The following is a 21666-nucleotide window of genomic DNA, read 5'->3' as shown; positions in this document are numbered from 1 at the left end:
ATTTATATTTTACAGGTAAGACCATGATCTGTCTTGCATAGCCTGAATTAATCGGGCCCCTACTGCACCAGAGGAAAATGCCATCACATCCAGAATGCCAAGGAGGGAAACATCATAGCCACAGCTGGAAAACAAGTCCTGCTGTGGTCAGCCAGTAGGATAGCTGGGCATCAGCAGCACAGCAGCTGCTGGGTGGAGAGAAGTGCATTGATACATAGAGGTTTTAAGACCTCTCTACTATTAAGACAACTTAATGAACACATTAAGTTCTAATGGGAAGGAGCTTATAACTGCCTGACTGATGAGGTGAGGAAGTTGTGAGGCATCCTGGGCTGTGGGTGGTGAGTGCTTGAGGTGGGGTGATTGTATGATGGGATTCCTTGGGGGAGGCTAAGGCGTTTTTTTTAAGGAAGTTTCCAGGTCTTTCAACGTGAAGCACAAACTGTTTGTTCTCCAGACATTTCTCAGGGGAATGTGCCTGTTGGGTTATGCTGCCTAACAGAATTGAAGCCTTAGACTCATCTCAGTTACCCTGCAAAATATCCAACAAAAGATCTGAGCAGCATCTGGGTGGTCCATTAAAAGAGTAGATAACCAGAGATAAAGCACCTTTGTTCTTGCTGCCTGCTCTTCTCTAAAAGGTCCGCAAAGCTGAAGAGAAATCCCCTTGACAGCAGAGATAGCAGACCTTAGGAAGCAAAGTGCAGGGTTCAGATTTATCTGCCTGTCTGCAGTAGCGTACAGCCTGTGAGGATGTACAGGAAAATGTACTGTTTGACAAGGTGGCAGCATCTTTTGTCACCTTAAGCAGAATCAGATCACTGAAAACCTATCACCAAGACTAACGACATATCATCAGCTCAGAGGGTACATCCACCTTTTCACATGGATCCGTCAGAGGTATTGCAGTTTCCCAAAACACACCTCGGGAACATATGTATTAGTTCTCAACACTGAGCTGGGAAGGAGATGGCTGCTTAGTGCTGGTGTCAGACCCTGCTTCAGTGCTGACACGTGCAGGCAGTAGTAAGGATCCAAACTTGGAAGACAAAATGATTAAATTTGTGGTTATAGTCAGTATAGTTCAGAATACCTGATCTAAGAGTTCATGGCTTATGTTGTGAGTTTTCATGAGTCATGGTGATGATTAAGATATTGGTAGCTCAACATGAATATTCTGCTGACCCAGCTCCCCCACCCCTCATAAACAGAGAATTTGGTTCTCTCTTTTTGTGTAAAGATTAAAAAAACAAAACAACAACAAAAAAAAGGCTTTTGAACTCACGGGGTTACAGCGTAACAAAGCAGAGAAACAAACCCTTCAGAAACAGAGATGAGCAGTGAGGGTGGGACTGATTTGTAGATTGCCTTGCAGAAGCCTCTGTCCTGGACCAGGCTGTGCGTAAGACGGACAGTTGAAAACTTACATTTCCAGCAAGATGATGGACAACAGATGGGTAAAGGCAGGGGAGCATGGGGAAATGTGGTATTGTTGGCCAAAGGTGCCGAACTGCTTTGATTAGCTTGGTCCCAGTCAACATCATCTGGGTATTGTAGTGAAGGAAGCTTTATGTAAGGAGCTGAAGGACAATGTGGTAGCTTGGTGGGTTTTTAGGAGTAGCATATCGCAGGTATGAGGGTAGAGAAAGTGGGGGTGTGCCTGCTTTGAACGTTAAAGATAGCTGGGGTCTGGTGCTGAGCAAAGCACTTGTGCTCTGCTTGAGAGACCAAAGATGGGGTGAGGATGGGGCTGTGACATCTACTGAAAACAGACCAGCGTATGGGACAGAGCATTAAATAGGAAGGTGTCATGAGCAAGTGGTCCCCTTGGCAGAAGCGCTCCAGGTGGGTACAAGCAAGGCCAGAGGACACCTGTGCCAGTGAAAAGAAAGAAGACATGTCACCACTCTGGATGGAGAAGGACTGAGGAAGTGACTGCTCCATTCATTTTCTTATCCGTTACATCAAATTGCTGCTCTCACCTCAGTGTATTGGTTCCAGCCCGGAGGACCTAGCACTACGAGTAGCTTTATTTACAAAAAACAAGTGGATTTAATCAGACAAGCCAATAATAATTAACCAGCGAGCTGGACGTTGAACCTTTCTCTGCTATTGATGGTGAGGGGGTTGTTCCTGAGCAATTACTCATTGTGTCACCCTTGACTTCTGAGCTATCTACTAACTCCATGGACAATGAGACAGCAGAATCCTTGTGGTCACCCTACTGTCCCCTTCTACCTAGTGCTCCTCAAGAGCATGCGTGATAAAGCAAATTCAGTTCCAGCCTTAGAGCAGCACCATTCTCACCTGCCCCCACACCACCTTTCTAAGCAGCAGGGTGATGATTTAGTGGCAGTCATGCTTTCTGGGGATGGTCCTCTGGCTGTCTCAGATGTTGGGGGTTGCTTTAGAATGAAAATGCAAAGTCTCTTTTAGGTTTTGTGGTCAGCTAGTTGCCAGAACATGCAGACAACACTGAGATGTGGGAAAGGGAGAGCTGGGAAAGTCTCCAGGCTCTGCAACCCAGAATAAATTGCTAAAAGGAACACGGATCCTGGGGACTCGGACCACTGCAGCATGCGGTCTGCTGGGCTTCCAGATGTTGCAAGTTCTCAGGCCTGTAGCACTGCTGGTGTCCTGGGCTTCCTTGCTGGATGGCACGTGAGGAAAAGGGTGCTGTCATCTTTGACTCCTGAGAGACCAGCCTTTGCTGGACCTTTTGGCAACGTTAAGCAGGCTTGTTCTGGCAGGAGAGATCTGCTGCACTGAAGTAGCATCTGTAGTGGGTCCATATAAGCTTGTCTCTGCTGGTATGCACTGTTGAAGGCTGTGATTTCTGAGCAACGGCTGTGATGTCCTGCAGTGACTCCACAACAGCAGCTTCCCTGCATCTCCCCTTTGGCCTCTTCCTTGGATCTTCCTCTCCTCCCTTCCCCAGAGCCCGTGCAGTTTCCAAAGCCCTCGTGGTCACTGCTGTGGTCTGTGGTGTTGTGCAATAGCATCAAGTTAACAATTAACTGTGTGTCATCAGGGATTTTGTCCCAACACCACTTGAGGGTGTGTGGGGACTTTTGTCCTAAACATCCACCCAGGACATTCACAGCCAGGCAGAGTGAGGGGAAGGAGCTGCTGTCTCTTCTGCCCTGAGCCATGTCGGCAGCCCTGGAGGAGTTCTGCGGCTCCGTCTTTTGGGTGAGTGGCTGCATCACCCCCGCTGCCTGTTCTTGGGGTAGGAGGCTTAGTGGAAGGGGAGAGCAGTAGTTCCCAAGACTCACAGCTTGTTCAGCCAGGGAGACCCAACTGGCAGTGGTCAGCAGAGGTTCTATTTATCCAGGACTGCCATGGCACTGAGCGCTGTGCACAGCCTGCGTAGTATCTGCGAGCTAAAGATGAGTGACAGCTTCTGGAGTGAGCCCTGTCCTGTTTTAGACCTGCAGCCCAGCTGGGAACATGGGACATCCTGCATGGACCTCTCAGGGAATGATCTGGGTCCAGCTTGGGGTGGTTGTGGGGGAGGCCCTCCCAAGTTCAGGCAGATACATGGGTAGGGGCACATCACCTGGGACCTTGGCTGAGCGCTGCAATGCTCAGCCAGGGAGGTGGTTGTTGAGGAAAGGGGGTGTGATGGGGTGGAGCAGGGTGGGCAGGAGCTGTGGGACTGCTGGCTTTCGTGCTGTGAACCAGGTGAGGGTCAAGTCATACCAAGTGACTTGGTTGTCTGTCCTTGCTGCCCCCAGAATGCCTCCTACCTTGCTCGTCCAGATGCCGACCTGCCTGTGTGCTTCCAGCAGACTGTGCTGGTCTGGGTCCCCCTTGGCTTCTTCTGGATTTTGGCTCCTTGGCAGCTCTTGCCCATGTGCAAATCCAGAACTAAGAAATCTTCTGTGACCAAACTCTACATCATCAAACAGGTAGAGTGGGACTGAGGGGGCGTGGAGGGCAGGCTGGAGCAGCCTGGGCTGGACGGGTGGTGAGTGGAAAAGCCTCTGGGCTGGAGTCGGGTGTGGGCTGGGGAGATGAGAAGTGTATGGGCTGGGGCACCATCTGGGACAGAAATGTAAAGAGGAACCCAGAACTAAGGTGTATCTGGGACAGAGGGATCAGCAGGGCTGGGATGCACTGGGAGGGAGGGCAGAGGTGTGTACTGGGGCCTCTCACCTTGTGGGCTGTTTTCCTCAAAGCTTAAAATGATGGCAGTGATCCTGTGGAAGTGCTGCAGCTTCACAGGGCCCTAGAAAGCTCTCCTGGGCCAGGTTTGTGTGGAAAGGGTATAATGGTGTACGGGGAACAGTGCTTTTATGCCCAGCTGTGTTGTCTCCCAGTGGTTTCCAGTGTCCACAATAGGCTGGGTCTCCCCTCACGGCTGCCCCGCTGTCCCATAGGTGCTGGCTACCTTGCTGATGCTGACCGCAGTGGTGGAGTTGGCCCTGACGTTCGTAGAGGACACAGAGCAGGACCCCCTGCCAGCTGTCCAGTACACAAACCCCAGCCTGTACATCGCCACCTGGGTAAGGGATCAGCGGGTAAATGTGCTGTGTGTCACCAAAGAGACAGGTGTGAGACTGTGGGGTCAAGCAGCAGAAAACTTTCCTAGCACAGAGATTAGCAGGAAGCCATGTCCATGAGGGAAGCATAGCCTGGAAAATGGGTAGGGACCAGCCCTGAACACGTGCAGGTGGTGCACAAGGGTGACAGGTTGCAGGCAGGTGTCTGGTTGTACAGTGCTCCCTCCCTTTGTCCTTAAGACTGGGATAGGTATTATGCCTGTGTATGTGTGTATATATACACATATGTGTACATGTGTACGAGTGTAGCTGAGCTTTCTGGCAGGAGCCTCAGCAGCAGCAGTGTGGGCTTTGCAGGACTGATTGCACAGCGTGAACATCAGACCATGGCTCGCTGCTCTGATGTCTCACAGCTTCCCATGGGTTGCTGCTCAGTTTTGTGCAGTCGGGAAGTGCCACAGGATTCCCAGGCAGAGGAGAAAGCTGAGGATGTAGAGGCTGTTAGCTTGATGGAATATGTGCGTGGAAGCTGCAGATATCTTGTGTGAGACATGGGATATTCTAGCAATCTTAATAAAGCCAAAATGCTCAGCAGCTACAAGCAAAAGCAGCACCCCCATTTGCTATCCTCCGTATTTTGTCATGTTGTTTAGTTACATGTGCAGAGTTCACGTGAAATTCTAAGCAAGAGGACTGCCCAGGAGGTGCGCTGCTGGCACTCTGACCTGGCTTTAGTTCCCGGTCTGGAGGCAATACACAGGAGGCAGGGTGTGACCCCTCACAGCTGGGCACATCTGAGAATTTAAGGTGAGAACAGCTAAAAAGAGAAACAGTGCCCTGCTGTGTTGTCGGGGTGCCTTCAGACCTTGCTTTTCTGATGAGGATCCTGATGTAATGTCTTGCTGAAATAAACCTTTGCCCTATGCAATTAACTCTGAAGTTTCTTTAGGGTTGGCAGTAAGCTCAGTGTCTTCAAGGCAGTGAGTCCCAGCAGAACACGTGTGCTGGCATCCCAGGACACATGTCCCAAAGGCACGTTTATAGCCCAGACCTAGTCCTGCAGCCCTACCTGAACCTCTGACTGATCTTTCTTCCCCCAGCTCCTGGTCCTGTTGATCCATGATGTGCGGCGCTTCTGCTTGTGCAGAGACTCGGGGATACTTTTCTGCTTCTGGACACTCTCCCTCCTCTGTGGGATATTGCCGTTCCAGTCGCTCCTCCGGAGAGCCCTGCAGGTTGGGTTTGTTCAGCAGGAAGCTCTGTGCTTCCCCACAGTCTTGTTCTGTCCTCAAAGAAAGTCCCTTCAGACTTCATCTCTTGACAAGCTCTCAGTGGTATCACTGAGGTCCCAGCTGCTCTAGGAACCAGAAGAGACCTGAGAAGTAATTGCTGTTTGAATTCATCCTGTTTCTTTGAGGGAGGCATAAGCTTTCCAGGACAAATTTCTCCCCTTACAGACCTATGAGAGGAGGTCAGGGAGAAGCAGGGAGGGGTGGCAAAGGGAAGCTGAGTCAGGACCCAGAGCAAGTTTTGCATGGCCCTGTTGGGCTCAGCCACATTCACTGTCCTGGGGATGGATCTTGTCTCTAAGCACCAGATGGCCTTGAAACAAACCCCCAGCAGTCTCTCTGGGCTCTCCATTCCTGCAGGCATCAATCTCCGATGTGCCACGGTTTGTCCTTTTCTTCATCTCCTACGGGCTCCAGCTGCTGCTCTTCCTTGTCTCAGGCTTCTCAGATATTGCCCCAGAAACAAAGGAAATCAAGAAGAAGGTGTGACATCCATGCGGGACTGTGCTTGGGGCTCGGGTACCACATCCTGGCTCGTGTGGCATGGGGGTAGGGTGAGCTCCATGCAAAGACTCCTGGCCCCTGTGGGAAGGAAGACCTGAGAGCTTCAGCGAGAGCCACGGCAAGAGCTGGAGCTTGCAGCCTGGGGCATCTGCTTGTATGTCCAAGGGGTGATGCTTCTGGGTGTGAGATGGGGTTCCTGGGGCTGGAGCTGGCACAGTTTGAAATTTCCGGGGTCCTTAATGGCAGGGGGTGCTGAGTCAATTCTTGTCAACACTACCCCTCATCATCTCTTGGTACCCATTTTGTTTTGTACCCTAGAACCCAGAGGTGACAGCCTCCTTCCTGAGCTCCATCACCTTTGAATGGTACACCAGGTGAGCTGGGCTCTGTGGGAGGTTGGGCTGGCGAAATGTAGGGGTGCTTTTGGGCTGGCCCATCCCTTTTTGGGGAAGCCTGCAGCACAGGCTGCTTGGAGTTAGTCATGAGAGGCACTGCATTCGGTGCAGCCCGAACTCAGGGCCAGGCTGGGTGTGAAGGCTCTGCGTTTGCAGTAAGGGCTCGCCAACAGGTGTAGTGTGGAAAGCTTGCTGAGAGGAGATTTCTCTGCTCCACAGCATGGTTTTCAAGGGCTATCGCAAACCCTTGGAGATAGAGGATATCTGGGAATTGAAAGATAAAGACAAGACGCAGGCTATTTATGCTGGTTTGGAGAAGAACATGAAGACTGCTGTGAGGAAGGCCCAAGCAGAACTGGAGAAACGGAAACGCAAGAAAAGATCCCGGGAAGGTGACCTGGACCACGGGAACAACATAAGCAAGGCACAGAGCCAAGACATCCTGGTGCTGGTAAATTCCTTCCTAATCTTGGCCTTGCATGGGACTGAGAGATCCAGGTCCAGCCCTGGGAAGTAGGGTCATCTTGCCTCCCTGCAGCTCCCCTTGCTGGGTTTTCCCCTCTGATTCTGCAGGGCTGTGGGCAAGGATGGAGGAACTCATGACAGGGTACTTGACATGCCCTGTACTTGGCAGATCCCCATGTTTTGAGAGACCAAGAGAGTCTTCATCCTTCTGCCCTACAGAAGGACAGCAACCACCCTCAAGTCTGCAGTACAAGCAGCTCCCTTATTTCTGTTAGAAATAAGGCCAGATACCTCCAAGCAATGAGGTCAGAGTGAACATCACTCTGTGATCACCCCCGGTTTCAGATTCTTCCTGGAATGTCTGATTTTTGGAGAGATTCAGACTGGTCTGGGGTTTGCAACAATTGTCTTTGACAGACAAGAGAGGTGTTACTGCTGGGGGTGTATGACCTGAGCAGAGATCAGCGAGAGGGAACACAACAGGAGATAAATCTAAGGCTTCATTTGGGATGCCTGACCTGGGGGGTCTGTGGTGCTGCCCTAGAAGCATCCTTCCAAGTGCAGGAAGCCTGCACGACCAGCTCCTTTACTTCTGTGTGGGGTTCCCTCTAGGAGGAGAAGCAGCCTAAGAGGAAGAAGAAGGGAGACAAAGGGGACTCTGCCCCTCGCAAGGATTTCCCCAGGGGCTGGTTGATAAAAACTCTGGGCAAGACCTTCTGGCAGAACCTCCTGCTAGCAGTGGCTTTCAAGCTGGTGCATGATGGACTTGTGTTTGTCAGCCCCCAGCTGCTGAAGTGAGTCCTTTCTCTCTGTCCCTGTCCGTTCCCTGCCTTGGCTTTGCACCCAGCCCCACCACCTCTCTATGTGCACTGCATCCAACCCCACCATCTCCATAGGGGTACTTCTCCCAGCCCCACACTCTGGGGACTTCTTGTGTCCTCACCAAAGGTGTGAGAACGTGTTGGGTTAGTATAGTGAAGAACTGATCTGAGCTGGCTGCCAGCTCTTGCAGGGGATATCTTGCTCCCTGCTCCCAACATCGTTCATTATGCAGTCCTACTCCCTCCCTGGAGACAGTTCTGGCTCTTCTTTGGGGCCCTTCATGAGTCAGTCCAGCTCAGCCCTGGATTTGTTTTGCAGAGCTGCACAGTTTCTGTGGATGATCTGACATTAGTGACCCATTGCTGTACGTGAGATGCAGGTCCCTGGCAGAACAGGGACACCCAGCAAAACAGGGGTCCCCAGCTGGCTGAGCACTGAGCCAGCTGTCTGGTACAGGGTCTCTGTCACTGGTCTTGTGAGGGTGCTCTCCTTGTGTTGGTTTGGGGCATCTTAGGTCTGTCTCAGTAGGGTGGGGTTCTCATGGGCTCCTTTATCCTCCAGGCTGCTGATTGCCTTTGTGTCGGATGAGGAGTCCTTTCCCTGGCAGGGCTATCTGTACTCCATCCTGCTCTTCCTGACAGCGCTGATCCAGTCCCTCTGCCTGCAGCAGTACTTCAGCTTGTGCTTCCATCTTGGCATAAATGTGCGTGCCGGTCTCATTGCTGCCATCTACAAGAAGGTTGGTATGGCCCTGTCATCACCCCTGCTGGCTTTCCTCCAGCTGGGGATACCGGCATCCGTTGCCTGCCCCATCAACCTGGGGCCACTGGAGTGTGCGCCCTTCACTTCCCAGGAAGGCGCAGGGAGAACTCTGCTTGTGGGACACCCACCAGCACTGGGACACTGTGGGTGCTAGTTCTGCCTGGGACCTGCGTGCTGCAGCCACGTGTTTGATAGCGACCAGGGGCTGAGGGAGGTTTCTCTTCAAAGCAGCGCAACACCTGGGGCAGCAGCCACTGGCATCCCTGCCTGGGAATGTGTTTCTTTCCTCCAGCATCCAGTGGTTCCTGGTGTGCAGGCAGTAATGACAGCACTTGTGGCCAGCAGAGAGGCACCAGGAGCAAACTCCATGACCCAGCCTGGCCTGCTAATTCCCTGCTCTATGCCATGCTGCTAGCAGCCAGGCTGCTCCCAGACTGGCTTGCAGCGACTATGCTTTCTCTCTCTAGGCACTCACCATGTCCAGTGCCACCCGCAAGGAGTCCACAGTGGGAGAGACTGTGAATCTGATGTCAGCTGATGCCCAGAGATTCATGGACATGGCCAACTTTGTTCACCAGCTGTGGTCATCCCCCCTGCAAATTATCCTGTCCATTGTCTTCCTCTGGGGAGAGCTGGGCCCCTCTGTCCTAGCTGGCATTGCAGTCATGGTGCTGCTCATCCCCATAAATGGGTTCCTGGTTGCCAAGGCCAAAGCCATCCAGGTCAGTGGTGGGTGCAGGATCCTCCTTGGCCTCCCACTCCTGAGGCCCACTGTTAATCCCCTCACTTGTTTTCCACACTCCCCAACCCTTTCCTGATATGCTGTGGATCTTCTCCAGCCTGGGAAGCTCATCTGACTTGGGCTGGGGGTGCCTCTAGCCTGAGCCAAGGGGTGATCAGCTGAGATGAACAGGAGGCAGGCGAGACCTGTTCTACCATCACAGCTGAACTTGAACAGGGCTGGGTGCAGCCTTGAGAACTGAAAATGAGATTTTGCCAACCATCAAATAAAGCTTTAGCTTCTACCTGATAACAGGTTGCTGTTTTTCCCAGGTTGTCCAGAGCCCCAGGGGCCAAGGTCCAGCCCACCCTTCCCATTCCTGTGGCAGCCCAGACGTATTTCCAAGGGTGAGTTGCTATCTGGTTTAGGTGATCTCTGGCTCTTCTGTTTGTAGGTGAGAAATATGAAGAACAAGGATGAACGCATGAAAATAATGAGTGAAATCCTCAATGGAATCAAGGTGAGCTGTGGAGTGGAGACCCCCTGGGAAGTTGCTGCACTGCTTTTCTTGGTGTACTCTACCTGGAGGCAGCACATCTGTAAACCCTGCAGCACCAGCGTTACAGTGTAGTTTGGGGCCCCTGTGCCTGGGATAGCCAAGCCTCAGTCTCTGCAGCTCCCTTGGCTTCCTTGCCTTCCTCACCTTTTGAAAGGTTGGCTGGGGAGGAGCTCTGGGTACCTGGACCAAGACTTGGGAGACAAAAGAAGGCTTTCTGGGGGTTTCCTGCATTGCTGTGGTGGTGAGCAGGCTGCCGTGGTGGCAGAGGGGCTGGCAGTGACAAGTAAGCCGAGGACGAGGGAGTGGGAATGCTGTGGAGAAGTGCTGTAAGCCATGGGGCAGGACAGGAGGGAGGAAATGCAGTGACCAAGCAAGGTTCCAATCGAGCCAGGAGCTGGTGATATGGATGTGCTGGCCACCAGTGAGCTGAGTGTGCAGATGGGCATTCCTGTGAGGCCGGCACCTGCTCACCCTGCTCATCCCACAGATTCTGAAGCTTTTTGCCTGGGAGCCCTCCTTTGAGAAGCAAGTCAGTGAGATCCGGGCACAAGAGCTCAAGAACTTGGTGAAATTCAGTTACTTGCAGTCAATCTCTATCTTCGTGTTTACGTGTGCCCCCTTCCTGGTGAGTGCCAGCAGGCCTGGGGAGGGCTGCCTCTTCCTCAGGGCTGGGGATGGGAAAGATTGGGAACCTCAGCTGGAGTGCTCCTGCAGCGAGGAAGGGGCTGGCTGGCAGATGCCTGGGATGCAGAGTATGGTCCTAGTTGCTGGCAGGAGAGCTGTGGTGGAAAGGGATCCCATCAGGGTGGTGAGGTGGGACTCAGTGGAGAAGGGAAGCAGGAGGGGGAAAGGTCCCCAGTGGGAAGGCACTGCTGAGGGCTTAGGGGAGCATGAGGGGCTGGGCTGTGCACAACCACATTGATGGTGGCTTTCCCTGCTGTCTGTCCTAGGTCTCCTTGGCCAGCTTTGCTGTCTACGTGCTAGTGGATGAGAACAACATCCTGGATGCACAGAAGGCCTTTACTGCCATTTCCCTTTTCAATGTGCTGCGCTTCCCCATGGCCATGCTGCCCTTGGTCCTCTCTTCCCTGGTGCAGGTCAGCCCTTACATAGGGCAGGGGGTGCAGGGAGATCTTATGATACTTCTGTCCAATCCAGCACATGGGGCTCAGGTGTGTGATGGACCTGGGCCTTGGACACCCAGGGGCCAGTGCACGGGACTCTGCTGGCAGTGGGGTGGGACAGGACTCATACGTGACACGGGCTTGGTGCTCAGAGGTTGGGGTGGGGGCTGTGTGTATGGGGTGCTCTGCTTATGGGGGTCCTGCCAGCCCACCCAGCTGTGCCCAGTGCCCACATGCCATCCTCTTTCTGCCACGGCAGACCAATGTGTCGACTGAGAGGCTGGAGCGCTACCTGGGAGGAGAAGACCTGAAGACCTCAGCTATCCACCACAACCCCATTGCAGGCAGGTGAAGCTCCAGGTTACTCCTGTGGGTCACAGGCTGGCCCAGCCCCGGGCTTTCCCAGCCCTGAGGGACGGCTCTCTGCTGGCAGGCAGTGCTGTGCGTTTCTCGGAGGCCACCTTTGCCTGGGAGCAGGACGGCATCGCTGCGATAAGAGAGTGAGTGCTCCGTGCCATGCTGGGGACGGGCGGCTGGGGAGAGGGGGTCTTTCTGTGGTGTCAGCCAGGGATGGCAGCCACCTCTCGCAGTGCTGCTAGAAGCGTGTGCCCCAGGGACACTGCTCCGTGCTGGTCCCACGCAGGAGCTGCCGGATGAGCTGGCAGTGCTCAGCCCTCGTGTTGTTGCAGTGTCACCCTGGACATCGCACCTGGGAGCCTGGTGGCTGTGGTGGGTGCTGTGGGCTCAGGCAAATCTTCACTGGTGTCAGCCATGCTTGGGGAGATGGAGAACATCAAGGGGCACATCAACATCCAGGTGAGAGGAGCTGGCTGGCACAGCGGGCTGTGAGGGCTGCTTGGGAGCCCAGCAGGGGGGCAGCAGGGCAGGGCTGGTCACAGCGTGGTGGCTCAGGGTGAGGCCAGGCTGCGGGAGGTGGCAGTGCTCAGGCAGATGCTCTGCAAGGTAGCTGGTTGCACATCTCTCTTTTCAGGGCTCCCTGGCATATGTCCCCCAGCAGGCCTGGATCCAGAATGCCACACTGAAAGACAACATCCTTTTTGGGTCAGAACTGGATGAAGCCAGGTATCAGCAGGTCATCAAGGCTTGTGCTCTCCTTCCAGACCTGGAATTGCTGCCTGCGGGTGACCAGACAGAGATCGGGGAGAAGGTATTAGCCCTGGGCACTATGGGTTTCCCACAGCACCTACAGCAGAGGACAGAGCTGTTGCCCTGTGCCAGCCCAGTGCTCAGGGAGATCCCGTCCCTTCCAGGGCATTAACCTCAGTGGGGGCCAGAAGCAGCGAGTCAGCCTGGCCCGGGCAGTGTACAGCAATGCAGACATCTACATCCTGGATGACCCATTGTCTGCCGTAGATGCTCACGTTGGCAAGTACCTCTTTGACCACGTGCTGGGGCCAAAAGGGCTGTTGCAAAAGAAGGTGAGAGCCCGTGCCCTCCCCACCACCACCCAGCCAGGCAGAAATGGCACTAGCCTGGTGTTGACCACCCAGGGAAATCTGAGGTTGCTTGCTTGGGACAGAGAGGGGTCCTGTGGCTTTCCTGTGGGGCTGCAGCAATCAGGAGAGGCCTCCATGGGTCCCCAGAAGGGTGCCCCATGTCCCCATAGCCAGGAATTGATAAGCAGAGAGGTCCCCAAGTAGGGATGGAAAGCCTGCAGGCCCATGGATGGGGAGCAAGGGGTGCTCTGATGCTCACTACCCTGCAACCACTTTGTTGCAGACACGGATCTTGGTGACACACAGTATCAGTTTCCTGCCCCAGGTCGATAACATCGTGGTGCTGGTGGAAGGAGCAGTGTCTGAGCATGGCTCCTACAGCACCCTGCTTGCAAACAGGGGGGCCTTTGCCCAGTTTCTGAACTTGTATGGCAGCCAGGAGGAGGATGCTTCAGAGAAAAATACCACAGGTACTGGAACACAATGGGGCTGTGGCAGTTAGAGGGGCTGCGTGTGACCTGATCTGTCAGCCTGACCTGGCTTTATCCAGCCCAGGCACCAGTGGTGGCTGCTGTGAGTCCTTCCCAGCTTCTGGCAATCAGCAGCACAAGGACTTTCTGCTTCAGATTTGCATCCAGACGTGATGTTGAACAGCCAGCATAGGACCTGTCTATTTTTTTACTTCCTTTTTAGTTTATTTATGTTTGTGGGTCCCATACTTTTATGTGGCAGCAGGCTCCCTACCTTAGTGATGCTGGGGTGAGAAAGATCCTTTGGTTTATTCTAAATGTGCTGTTGGATAACGTTTCATCTCTATCATGTCCCCCTGCGCTATGGGGCGGAGAGGTGTCTGGTCAGGCAGATGCTCACCTTGCCTGGGCTCAGCCTCGTTGCTCAGCTGGAGCCTGGCTATTCCCAGTCTGTTGCCACAGGACCCATCTCCACCTGCTCAAAAGGATGCTCCTGAACTGGAGTGATATGACCTACTAAACTAGCATAGATCTCTGCTTGGGGTCCCACCAGTGGTACTGGTACGTCAGCAGCAGGAACTGCCTCCATGCAGTGGAGCCCTGTGTCAGTTCTCCTGCCAGCACAATGGATTTCTTCCTCCTGCTGTATTGGGCTTGCAGCAGGGCTGGAGAAGGTGTGATGTGTAGTGGTAGGACACAGCCTGGGCCTGGGGTGTGGGATGGAGCTGGGTGCAGCAGAGGTGTGGTGCATGGGATCTGCTTTCTCCTCCCTACCTTCCCTCATCCTTGTGCTTGTAGCTGTTGCTTTAGCTGAGGATGAAGAGCAGGGTGATGAAGACGTTGAGCCCTGTGTGGAAGACGGCCCTGATGATGTGGTGACCATGACCCTGAAGCGAGAGGCCAGTATCCATCAGAGGGAGTTCAGTCGCAGGTGGGACTTGACCTGAGCTCTCAGCTCTCCCTCCTGCCTCCTGCACTGCTTCCCTGCAAAAAGGGGTCTGGGGGCTTCCCGCTGGGACTCTCTCTACCTGCTCCTACACCAGCTGGGCTGGGTCAGGAGCATCTGATCTTGCCTTTACTTGTGTTAGTGTGTCACAGCCTTAACTCTGTGGTCTTCCCTGAAACTCATGCTGCTGGCTGGTTCTGCTTTTGGGGATGAGTGCGATGATTTCAAGGCTGCAAATGACTAGGGCTTCCACAAGGCTCTTTCAAAGCTGCTCCAGTTAGGACATTATTTCCCAGAGGGCTCCAGCACTGTAGTCCCAGGGCAGCATAGGGATGGACCCCCAGGAGAGTAGGACCCATCCAGCACCCTGTGACTAACAACACCTCCCTGCAGCCTTAGTAAAAGCAGCACCAATTCCTGGAAGAAGACCCAGGAGGATCCCCCCAAGAAGCTGAAGGGTCAGCAACTGATTGAAAAAGAAGCTGTGGAAACCGGCAAGGTGAGGAGGATGGATGGATGGATGGATGGATGGATGGATGGATGGATGAATGCATGGATGAAGCACAGGTACAAGACCCCGACCGTGTCTCAGAGAAGCTGGTGCTAGCTATCTGTGGTCCCACTGCAGCCAAGAGACACTGAAGTAGGCAGAGCTGCCTGGGACTGGTGGGCAAGGTGGTGGAGGGGAGCACTGTGGGCAGCAAGGTGGGAGCCCCGAGGCTGTGCCGGGGTGTCATTGGCCACAGTTTGCTGGGCAGTGGTGATGGGCTGAATCGGTTCACAGGTGAAGTTCTCCATGTACCTGCGGTACCTGCGTGCTGTTGGCTTGTGGTATTCTTTCTGGGTTGCCATGGGCTATGTTGGGCAGTATGTCGCCTTTGTGGGGACCAACCTGTGGCTCAGTGCCTGGACTGATGATGCACAGCGCTACCTGAACCAGACCTACCCCGTGGAGCAGCGAGACCTGCGGATTGGTGTCTTTGGGGCACTGGGGGTGTCACAAGGTGAGCGTGGGAGCACAGGGGGTCCCACTCACCTCAGCTGTGTGGCCAGAAGGGATACGGCTTGCAAGGCCTGCAGCCAGGGGTGCAGCAAGGGGCACGGGAGCCAGCACTGCGCTCTTTTGCCTGCTGCTGCCTTCCTTCTGGTTCCTGGCTGAACTGAGGACAGAGATCAGTCTGAAGCCAGCATAAATTGCCCCAAGAAGTCACCATCCTTAATCAGTTTGGAGATAGTGCTATGGCTCAAGGCCTTCCAAAGGGTTAGCGTTCTTCCCCTATGGTGGAACACAGTTACTGGGGCCTCCCGAGAAGGTGGGATGCTGGGCTATCACAGTGGCTCGCTGCAGAGCTGCTGGCTTGGAGTTCCTTGATGTGTCCCTTGAGCCAAAGGGTGCCTGGGGCCAGAGTCACACATGAGCTGGTGATGACCGCCTTGTGCTCTCCTTGCAGCTCTCTTCCTACTCTTTGCAACCATCCTTTCTGCTCATGGTGCCATGCGAGCCTCCCGGGTCATGCATCAGCAACTGCTCGGCAACATCCTGCGTGTGCCCATGAGCTTTTTTGACACGACCCCGACCGGCCGCATTGTCAATAGGTTTGCCAAGGTAAGAGAACAGCCCCAACATGAAGAAAGTGTTCCAGCAGGTCTGGAGAGCATTGGGTGGTGGCATAACTCTGTTGCTGTTCAACACTGCACAGATGAGCCCAGATCAGGGCCTGGAAGGGACAAGAAGGGCACGGTGGATGCGAGGCTGGCTGTGAGGCAAACGACATCTTGGGCTATACTAGGAGGAGAGTGGCCAGCAAGTTGCAGGAGTTGTTATCTCCTCGGCTCAGTGCTAGGGAGGCCACACCTGGATACTGTGTCTTGTTCTGGGGCCACCTGGTCTAGAGGGATGTTGAGAAATTGAAGAGGTCCAGAGTAGTTTACCAAGAGAGGTGGGAGCCTAGAGCTCATGTCACACACTGACATGTCCTGGTTATGGACTTTCAGCAAAATATACGTTCTTTTTTATGTAAATGAAGCTCATTAAAAAAAAAAAAAAAAGAGAAAATGAGAAAGGAGGGAGAACACAAACAGATAGTTTCAAGTGTGCTGCTACTCCACTTCCTCCTTTGGTGCCACCACTTGATTTTTGGAAATAAAAATTGCTCTTGAGATCAAACCTATGGGCCTGCTTGGTTTACTCTGAGATGAGGGAGTTTGTGGTGCCCAGCTAGGAGACGGACGATGACTAGCTGGAGACCTGGGTGCACCTGCGTGGACCTGGAGTCAGCCCTGTCCCTCTTTCTGCCTCAATTCCTGCTCGTGCATCCTGGGTCCGGATGAAGATACAGTTTCCAAAGCTGGTCTGTGCTACAGGGGAATATTATAGAAAGCTTGTCTGTTAAATCAGCCGTTCCCAAGCTAAGAGCTATGGCCCTAAATGGGGTTGTGATTCTAACACCAACTCACTGTCATCCAATATTTTTGCAAGTGTCTAGCACTGTGTTGCTACATGAGCAACCCTGTAGGTTTGGGGCCTTTGGGTTTCTCCCTCTCGCTGGGATTACTGACTGCTTCTCCCTACTTCTTTGAATGCTCCAGGACATCTTCACAATAGATGAGACCATTCCCATGTCCTTCCGCAGCTGGCTCTCCTGTTTCATGGCCATCATTAGCACATTGCTCATGATTTCCTTGGCCACCCCATTCTTCGCTCTCGTTATTATTCCTTTGACCATCTTCTACTATTTTGTGCTGGTGAGTAACCAGAGCTTGGAAAAAGCTTCTGCCCTGCTTATAGCAGTATCTTTTGTTGCTGTCAGGCTTTGTGTTGGTAACCAAGCTGTGTCCTTCATTTCAGCGCTTCTATGTCTCCACGTCACGCCAGCTACGGCGTCTGGATTCTGTCACCAGGTCTCCCATCTACTCCCACTTCGGTGAGACAGTGTCAGGGCTTTCCGTGATACGTGCCTACGGACACCAAGAACGGTTCCTGAAGCAAAATGAGAGCACCATGGACATAAATCAGAAAAGTGTTTACTCCTGGATAATCTCAAATCGGTGAGTTTTATTTCTTATGCCACAGCACAGCCTGCAGCACCTCTGTCCATGGGCTTCTCGGTCTTGAGGGAGGTCCCTGAGATGCTGCAGTCCTCCCTCTTGATCTTAGGACAGAAGGTCTGTGTAGGAACTGGGGAGCTTGGGATTGGGACACCATCTGTGGGAAGGGGACATTTTAGGGTGATTTTGAAAACCAGAGTGTTGCCCCCCACAAAGTGCCCAGAGCCTGAGCAGGTTGAGCTGCACTGTCAAGGGCTGAGATGCTCTCAGTGGGTTCAGGGAAGAGGCTGATACTCCAGGCCAGGTGGCGGTGCCATGGGGGCACTGTGGTGTTGATATATTACTGGTAGATGCTTTGGATGTTTGAGGGTTGTACAGCTGGGGCTCCTCTGATACATGGCATTACCAGCACAGGAGGTTATGTGTGAGACACGGGGGGACTGACAGATGCAATGAATCTGCTTGCAGAATTGGCCACAAATCACATGCTGTGTGGGTGCAGATACCATGTGTACAGCACTGGGCTCAGGGCTGGATGCGCAGGGATGGTGGTGGGGTGCTGGACTTACTGGTGGGCCCTGTGTTGATGATTGATGCCTCTCCCACCACCCCTCAGCTATCCTCTCCTGGTACAGGTGGCTGGCCATCCGTCTGGAGTTTGTTGGGAGCCTGGTGGTCTTCTTCTCTGCACTTCTGGCAGTGATTTCAAAGGGCACTTTGGAAGGCGGCATTGTGGGTCTTTCTGTCTCTTCTGCCCTCAATGTGAGTCAACGAAAGCTTTTTCTGATTCCAGGACAGGACTGTTCCTGGGAGCTCTGGGCTGGCTGCAGGATGTCTCCAGCTTTGATCCATGGAGAGGACATTAGTTGGGGTGTCCCATCAGCTGGGGAGCTGCTATGGAGCCAGGGGAAAACACATCCCAGTGTGAGGGGGATACTTGCTGCTGTGGGAAGGAGCATGGTCCTGTTGGGATCAGAGAAGCTGCAGCAAAGCTTTTGAAGGGCTGGGGAGAGGGGGCTGTTGCTGGGGAGTGGAGAGTTAGGGGCCAGGCCAGGGATGCTCGCACCCAGGCTGAGTCCCTCAGCTGAGGTGGGAGGTGGTTGTTCCTGGGTCCCACTGAGCTCTGCATCTTCTGGCTGTGCCATGCAGGTGACGCAGACACTGAACTGGCTGGTGCGGACCTCTTCAGAGCTGGAGACGAACATTGTGGCTGTGGAGCGTGTACATGAGTACACGAAGGTGAAGAACGAGGTGAGGAGACCAGGGTCCAGACAAACACCTGCTGCACAGCTTGGTGCTAGCCAGTATCACAGGGTGCAACCCCTCTAATGCTCTTATGCCTCCAGGCTCCATGGGTGACAGAAAAGCGACCACCTCCTGGCTGGCCCAGCAGAGGTAAGATCCAGTTCATTGACTACAAAGTTCGCTACCGACCTGAGCTGGATCTGGTTCTTCAGGAGATCACCTGCACTATTGGGAGCACTGAGAAGGTGAGGACCTCTCTGCCTTCACTCCACTCTTTCCAGAGCAGCACTGTGTTGAAGTTGTTTCAGTCTGTAGGCTGGGGAGGGATGGTAACAGGATTGTGACTCCTGGGAACTCGAGCTGCAGGGCAGGGACCAGAGACCATCTGGGAGATGGTGATTTCAGATGCAGGGCTGGAAGTCCCACCAGACCAAGATGGAGAGCATATGCTCTGCTTCCTTTAACCCTGTCAGCTGGTCTAAGTAGCTGCTTCCACAGGTTGGGGTTGTGGGCCGGACTGGGGCTGGAAAATCCTCCCTCACCAACTGCCTATTCCGTGTGCTGGAGCCTGCTGGAGGGACAATCATCATTGACGAGGTGGACATAGCGACAATTGGCCTCCACGACCTGCGCCAGAACCTCACCATCATCCCCCAGGTGAGCTGATCCCTGCCTTTCCATGTTCCACTGCTGCGCAGCCTCCCTGGCTTTGTTCCCTGGGGATGCGTTGCCCTTAGTGCATTCCTGGGTGCTGCAGAGACTCCAAGGGCCTGTGAGCATGGCACCACCACCTCCTGCCCAGCTGCAGCAGCGGCGTGGGCAGGATGGGGCCAGCCTCGGGGGCCTGGAGCCGTCGCCCCTGCTGAATGGCTGTGGTGTGACTGAACACGGTGCTGTCCCTGGCAGGACCCCATCCTCTTCACTGGCACCCTGCGGATGAACCTGGACCCTTTTGACCAGTACACAGATGAGGAGGTCTGGAAGGCCCTTGAGCTAGCCCACCTGAAGACATATGTGAAAGACCTTCCTGAGGGGCTGCTGCATGTTGTGAGCGAGGGAGGGGAGAACCTGAGGTGAGCAGAGCAGTGGAGGCATGCCCAGCTCCCGCCCTTCCCTGGGTCCCAGGGACCAGCCTGGGACAGCAGCCTCCAGTAGAGTGTCTGCCCAGGGACAAGGGCACAGAAGCTTCTGGGAGGTGAAGGTGGGAGAAGAGGGTCCAGGAATCAGAGCTCTCACAGAGCCAGTGTGAGCTAACCCTTCCATGGTGTGGTGGCCCAGAGAGCAAGATGCTGAGGGACACGGTGCCCAGGGTGGCTGATGATCAGCTGGAGGAAGGCCGGGCAGGCATGGTGGTGGGCTCAGGGCAGCATGTGGCAGTAGGCTTGCAGAAGCCGTGCTGGTGTCTGCCTAGTAATTCATGTTCTCCATGTCATCCCAGTGTTGGGCAGAGGCAGCTGGTGTGCCTGGCCCGGGCCCTTCTCCGCAAAGCCAAGATCCTCATCCTGGACGAAGCAACAGCAGCTGTAGATCTGGAAACAGATCACTTAATTCAGACAACAATCCGGAACGCGTTTGCAGACTGCACTGTCCTCACTATTGCCCACCGCCTCCACACCATCATGGACAGCAACAGGTACCGTGGGGCAGCATGGTGGGGCAAGGGTCGGGATCAAGGATGCAGCCAGAGGGGCAGGGGTGGATGCAGTGCCCGGGACAGCAATATACAGAGGTTCTAGGAGAGAACAGAGGGATGACAAGGATGGCCATGCAGTAGTTACGCCTTTGTGGCGAGAAACATTTCTGGGGATCCTTCTTTACAGTAACAGGCCATAGAGGTGTTTGCTGTTGACACCTTAAGTGTGTCACCCTGCTGGCACAGGGAGGAGAGCTGTGCCTCGCCTCTGTGCCGAGATGAACCGCATGACGTGGCTGTCGGAGTGAGGGTCGGTGGGGCCATGGTGCTTGTGCCAGTGCTGCTACCAGCTCAGATCCCGGGAGCTCAGGCCTTTTTGTTCCTGCTGCCAGGGTGATGGTGCTGCAGGCTGGGAGGATTGTGGAATACGACAGCCCTGAGGAGCTGCTCAAGAAGCAGGGTGTCTTCTCCGCAATGGCAAAGGATGCCGGCATCATGAACACAGAAACCACCATGCTGTAGGTGGAGCAGAGCAGTGTGTGGGTGCTTGCACGGGCAGCTCCCTCCCACTGGCACTCACCAAGTAGGCACCGGTGTCTCCCTGCAGCCAGGCAGCGGAGAGGGTGGCTTCTCTGGCTGTCAGGGACAGAGGACCTGGACCCAAGTGAGCTGTTAACCTTGCTACCTTGCACGCAAGGGTCTGGAGCTGCATAATTTATTCCGGTATAAAGGGAAAAAGTTACCTTCCAGGCAGGGAGACCATGACCCCCTTGGGGGTCTTAGTTTTTGTATTTCACCGTGCCAGGGGAACCTAGCTGAGATGCTTCATCACTGTAGAATGAATTGTAAGGTTTAATCTAAAAGTGAACGTTACCATTTATTTACTTTTTTGTAACTTTTTAGTGTTCCAACTAAAAGTCTGACTTTAAGGCATGCTAAATAAGCCCTGGTTTAGCTTGAAACCTAGCCAGTGTTGGGGGGAAGCTGCTAACACAGGTTTGGCAGACAAACGTGGGTGGGGAGTCCCAATCAAGTAGCAAAGCTATACCCAGGTATGAACACTACTCTCTGGCAGTGGAGGTGGAGAAGCCAGAGCCTGCCTGCCTTCCCTGTGGCTACAGCTCCCTTTGCTTGTAGTGCAAATAAATGAGGAAGTCCCTGGAGCTATTGTAACCACTAATGGGGCAGATTTTGGGCTGTGGCTCCAGACTACAAACCTGATGGTGGTGGAGACAAGTTGGGGAGGTGCAGGCTCATGTATGTGCTACACTGACATATACACATGCAAAATACAGTGGTTACTGTTGACAGACTCTTGACCCTTCCCTGTTCTTGGGCAGGAAAGCCGGGAGCTGTATCAGTGACATCGGCTGGCATGCAGGTAGCCTGTGCCCATGTGCATGCTGCCCACCCCACTCACAGCAGGGCAAACCCCTTCACCCCTGGCTGGTGGTAGGAAAGCCCAAAGCCACCTGCAGCCCCAGCTGAGTCATGTAACACGCAGTGGGGGGAGAAAGCAGTGCAACCGCTTCATTTTAATGAACTTTCCTCTGAGTGTTTCCTGCAGCTGGCACAAACACCAAGGCAGAAGCATGCTGGACCCCACCGAAAGGTACATGTTCTTCCTGGCCCTGCAGGGTCTGCATGAAGTCTGTGGGCTTTGCCCTGAGCCCAGAACTGGCCAGGCACTCCTCCCGACTGTCCCGACACTTGCACAGGCA

General features: G+C 54.0%; 1 protein-coding gene across 1 annotated transcript; it reads left to right on the top strand.

Annotated features, from left to right (window-relative positions):
- The first annotated feature begins 76 nt into the window (after window positions 1–76).
- Window positions 77–21535, top strand: ABCC2 (ATP binding cassette subfamily C member 2). The gene is made up of 32 exons (XM_080402311.1): window positions 77–3192; window positions 3738–3911; window positions 4383–4508; window positions 5606–5740; window positions 6155–6277; window positions 6617–6672; window positions 6913–7144; window positions 7771–7952; window positions 8542–8719; window positions 9210–9464; window positions 9918–9983; window positions 10510–10647; window positions 10973–11119; window positions 11406–11494; window positions 11584–11646; window positions 11836–11962; window positions 12138–12314; window positions 12418–12585; window positions 12887–13073; window positions 13872–14004; window positions 14413–14518; window positions 14804–15023; window positions 15471–15625; window positions 16609–16764; window positions 16868–17067; window positions 17703–17829; window positions 18217–18318; window positions 18414–18557; window positions 18811–18969; window positions 19219–19385; window positions 19751–19945; window positions 20338–21535. The coding sequence occupies exons 1-32, from the start codon at window positions 3151–3153 to the stop codon at window positions 20465–20467; spliced, it is 4659 nt and encodes a 1552-aa protein (XP_080258437.1). The 5' UTR covers window positions 77–3150; the 3' UTR covers window positions 20468–21535.
- The last annotated feature ends 131 nt before the right edge of the window (window positions 21536–21666 follow it).

This window comes from Falco punctatus, assembly GCF_963210335.1.
Source record: "Falco punctatus genome assembly, chromosome: 9".
Classification (NCBI taxonomy): domain Eukaryota; kingdom Metazoa; phylum Chordata; class Aves; order Falconiformes; family Falconidae; genus Falco; species Falco punctatus.
This window is presented reverse-complemented; position numbering and strand designations above follow the sequence as displayed.

What these genes read in the sequence shown, in the direction of transcription:
- ABCC2 (XM_080402311.1), top strand. Translation starts at nt 3,151, where the DNA reads ATGTCGGCAGCCCTGGAGGAGTTCTGCGGCTCCGTCTTTTGG. An exon ending in AAGGGCTGTTGCAAAAGAAG is followed by an intron (nt 12,586 to 12,886) that starts GTGAGAGCCCGT and finishes ACTTTGTTGCAG; the next exon opens with ACACGGATCTTGGTGACACA. An exon ending in ACACGAAGGTGAAGAACGAG is followed by an intron (nt 18,319 to 18,413) that starts GTGAGGAGACCA and finishes TTATGCCTCCAG; the next exon opens with GCTCCATGGGTGACAGAAAA.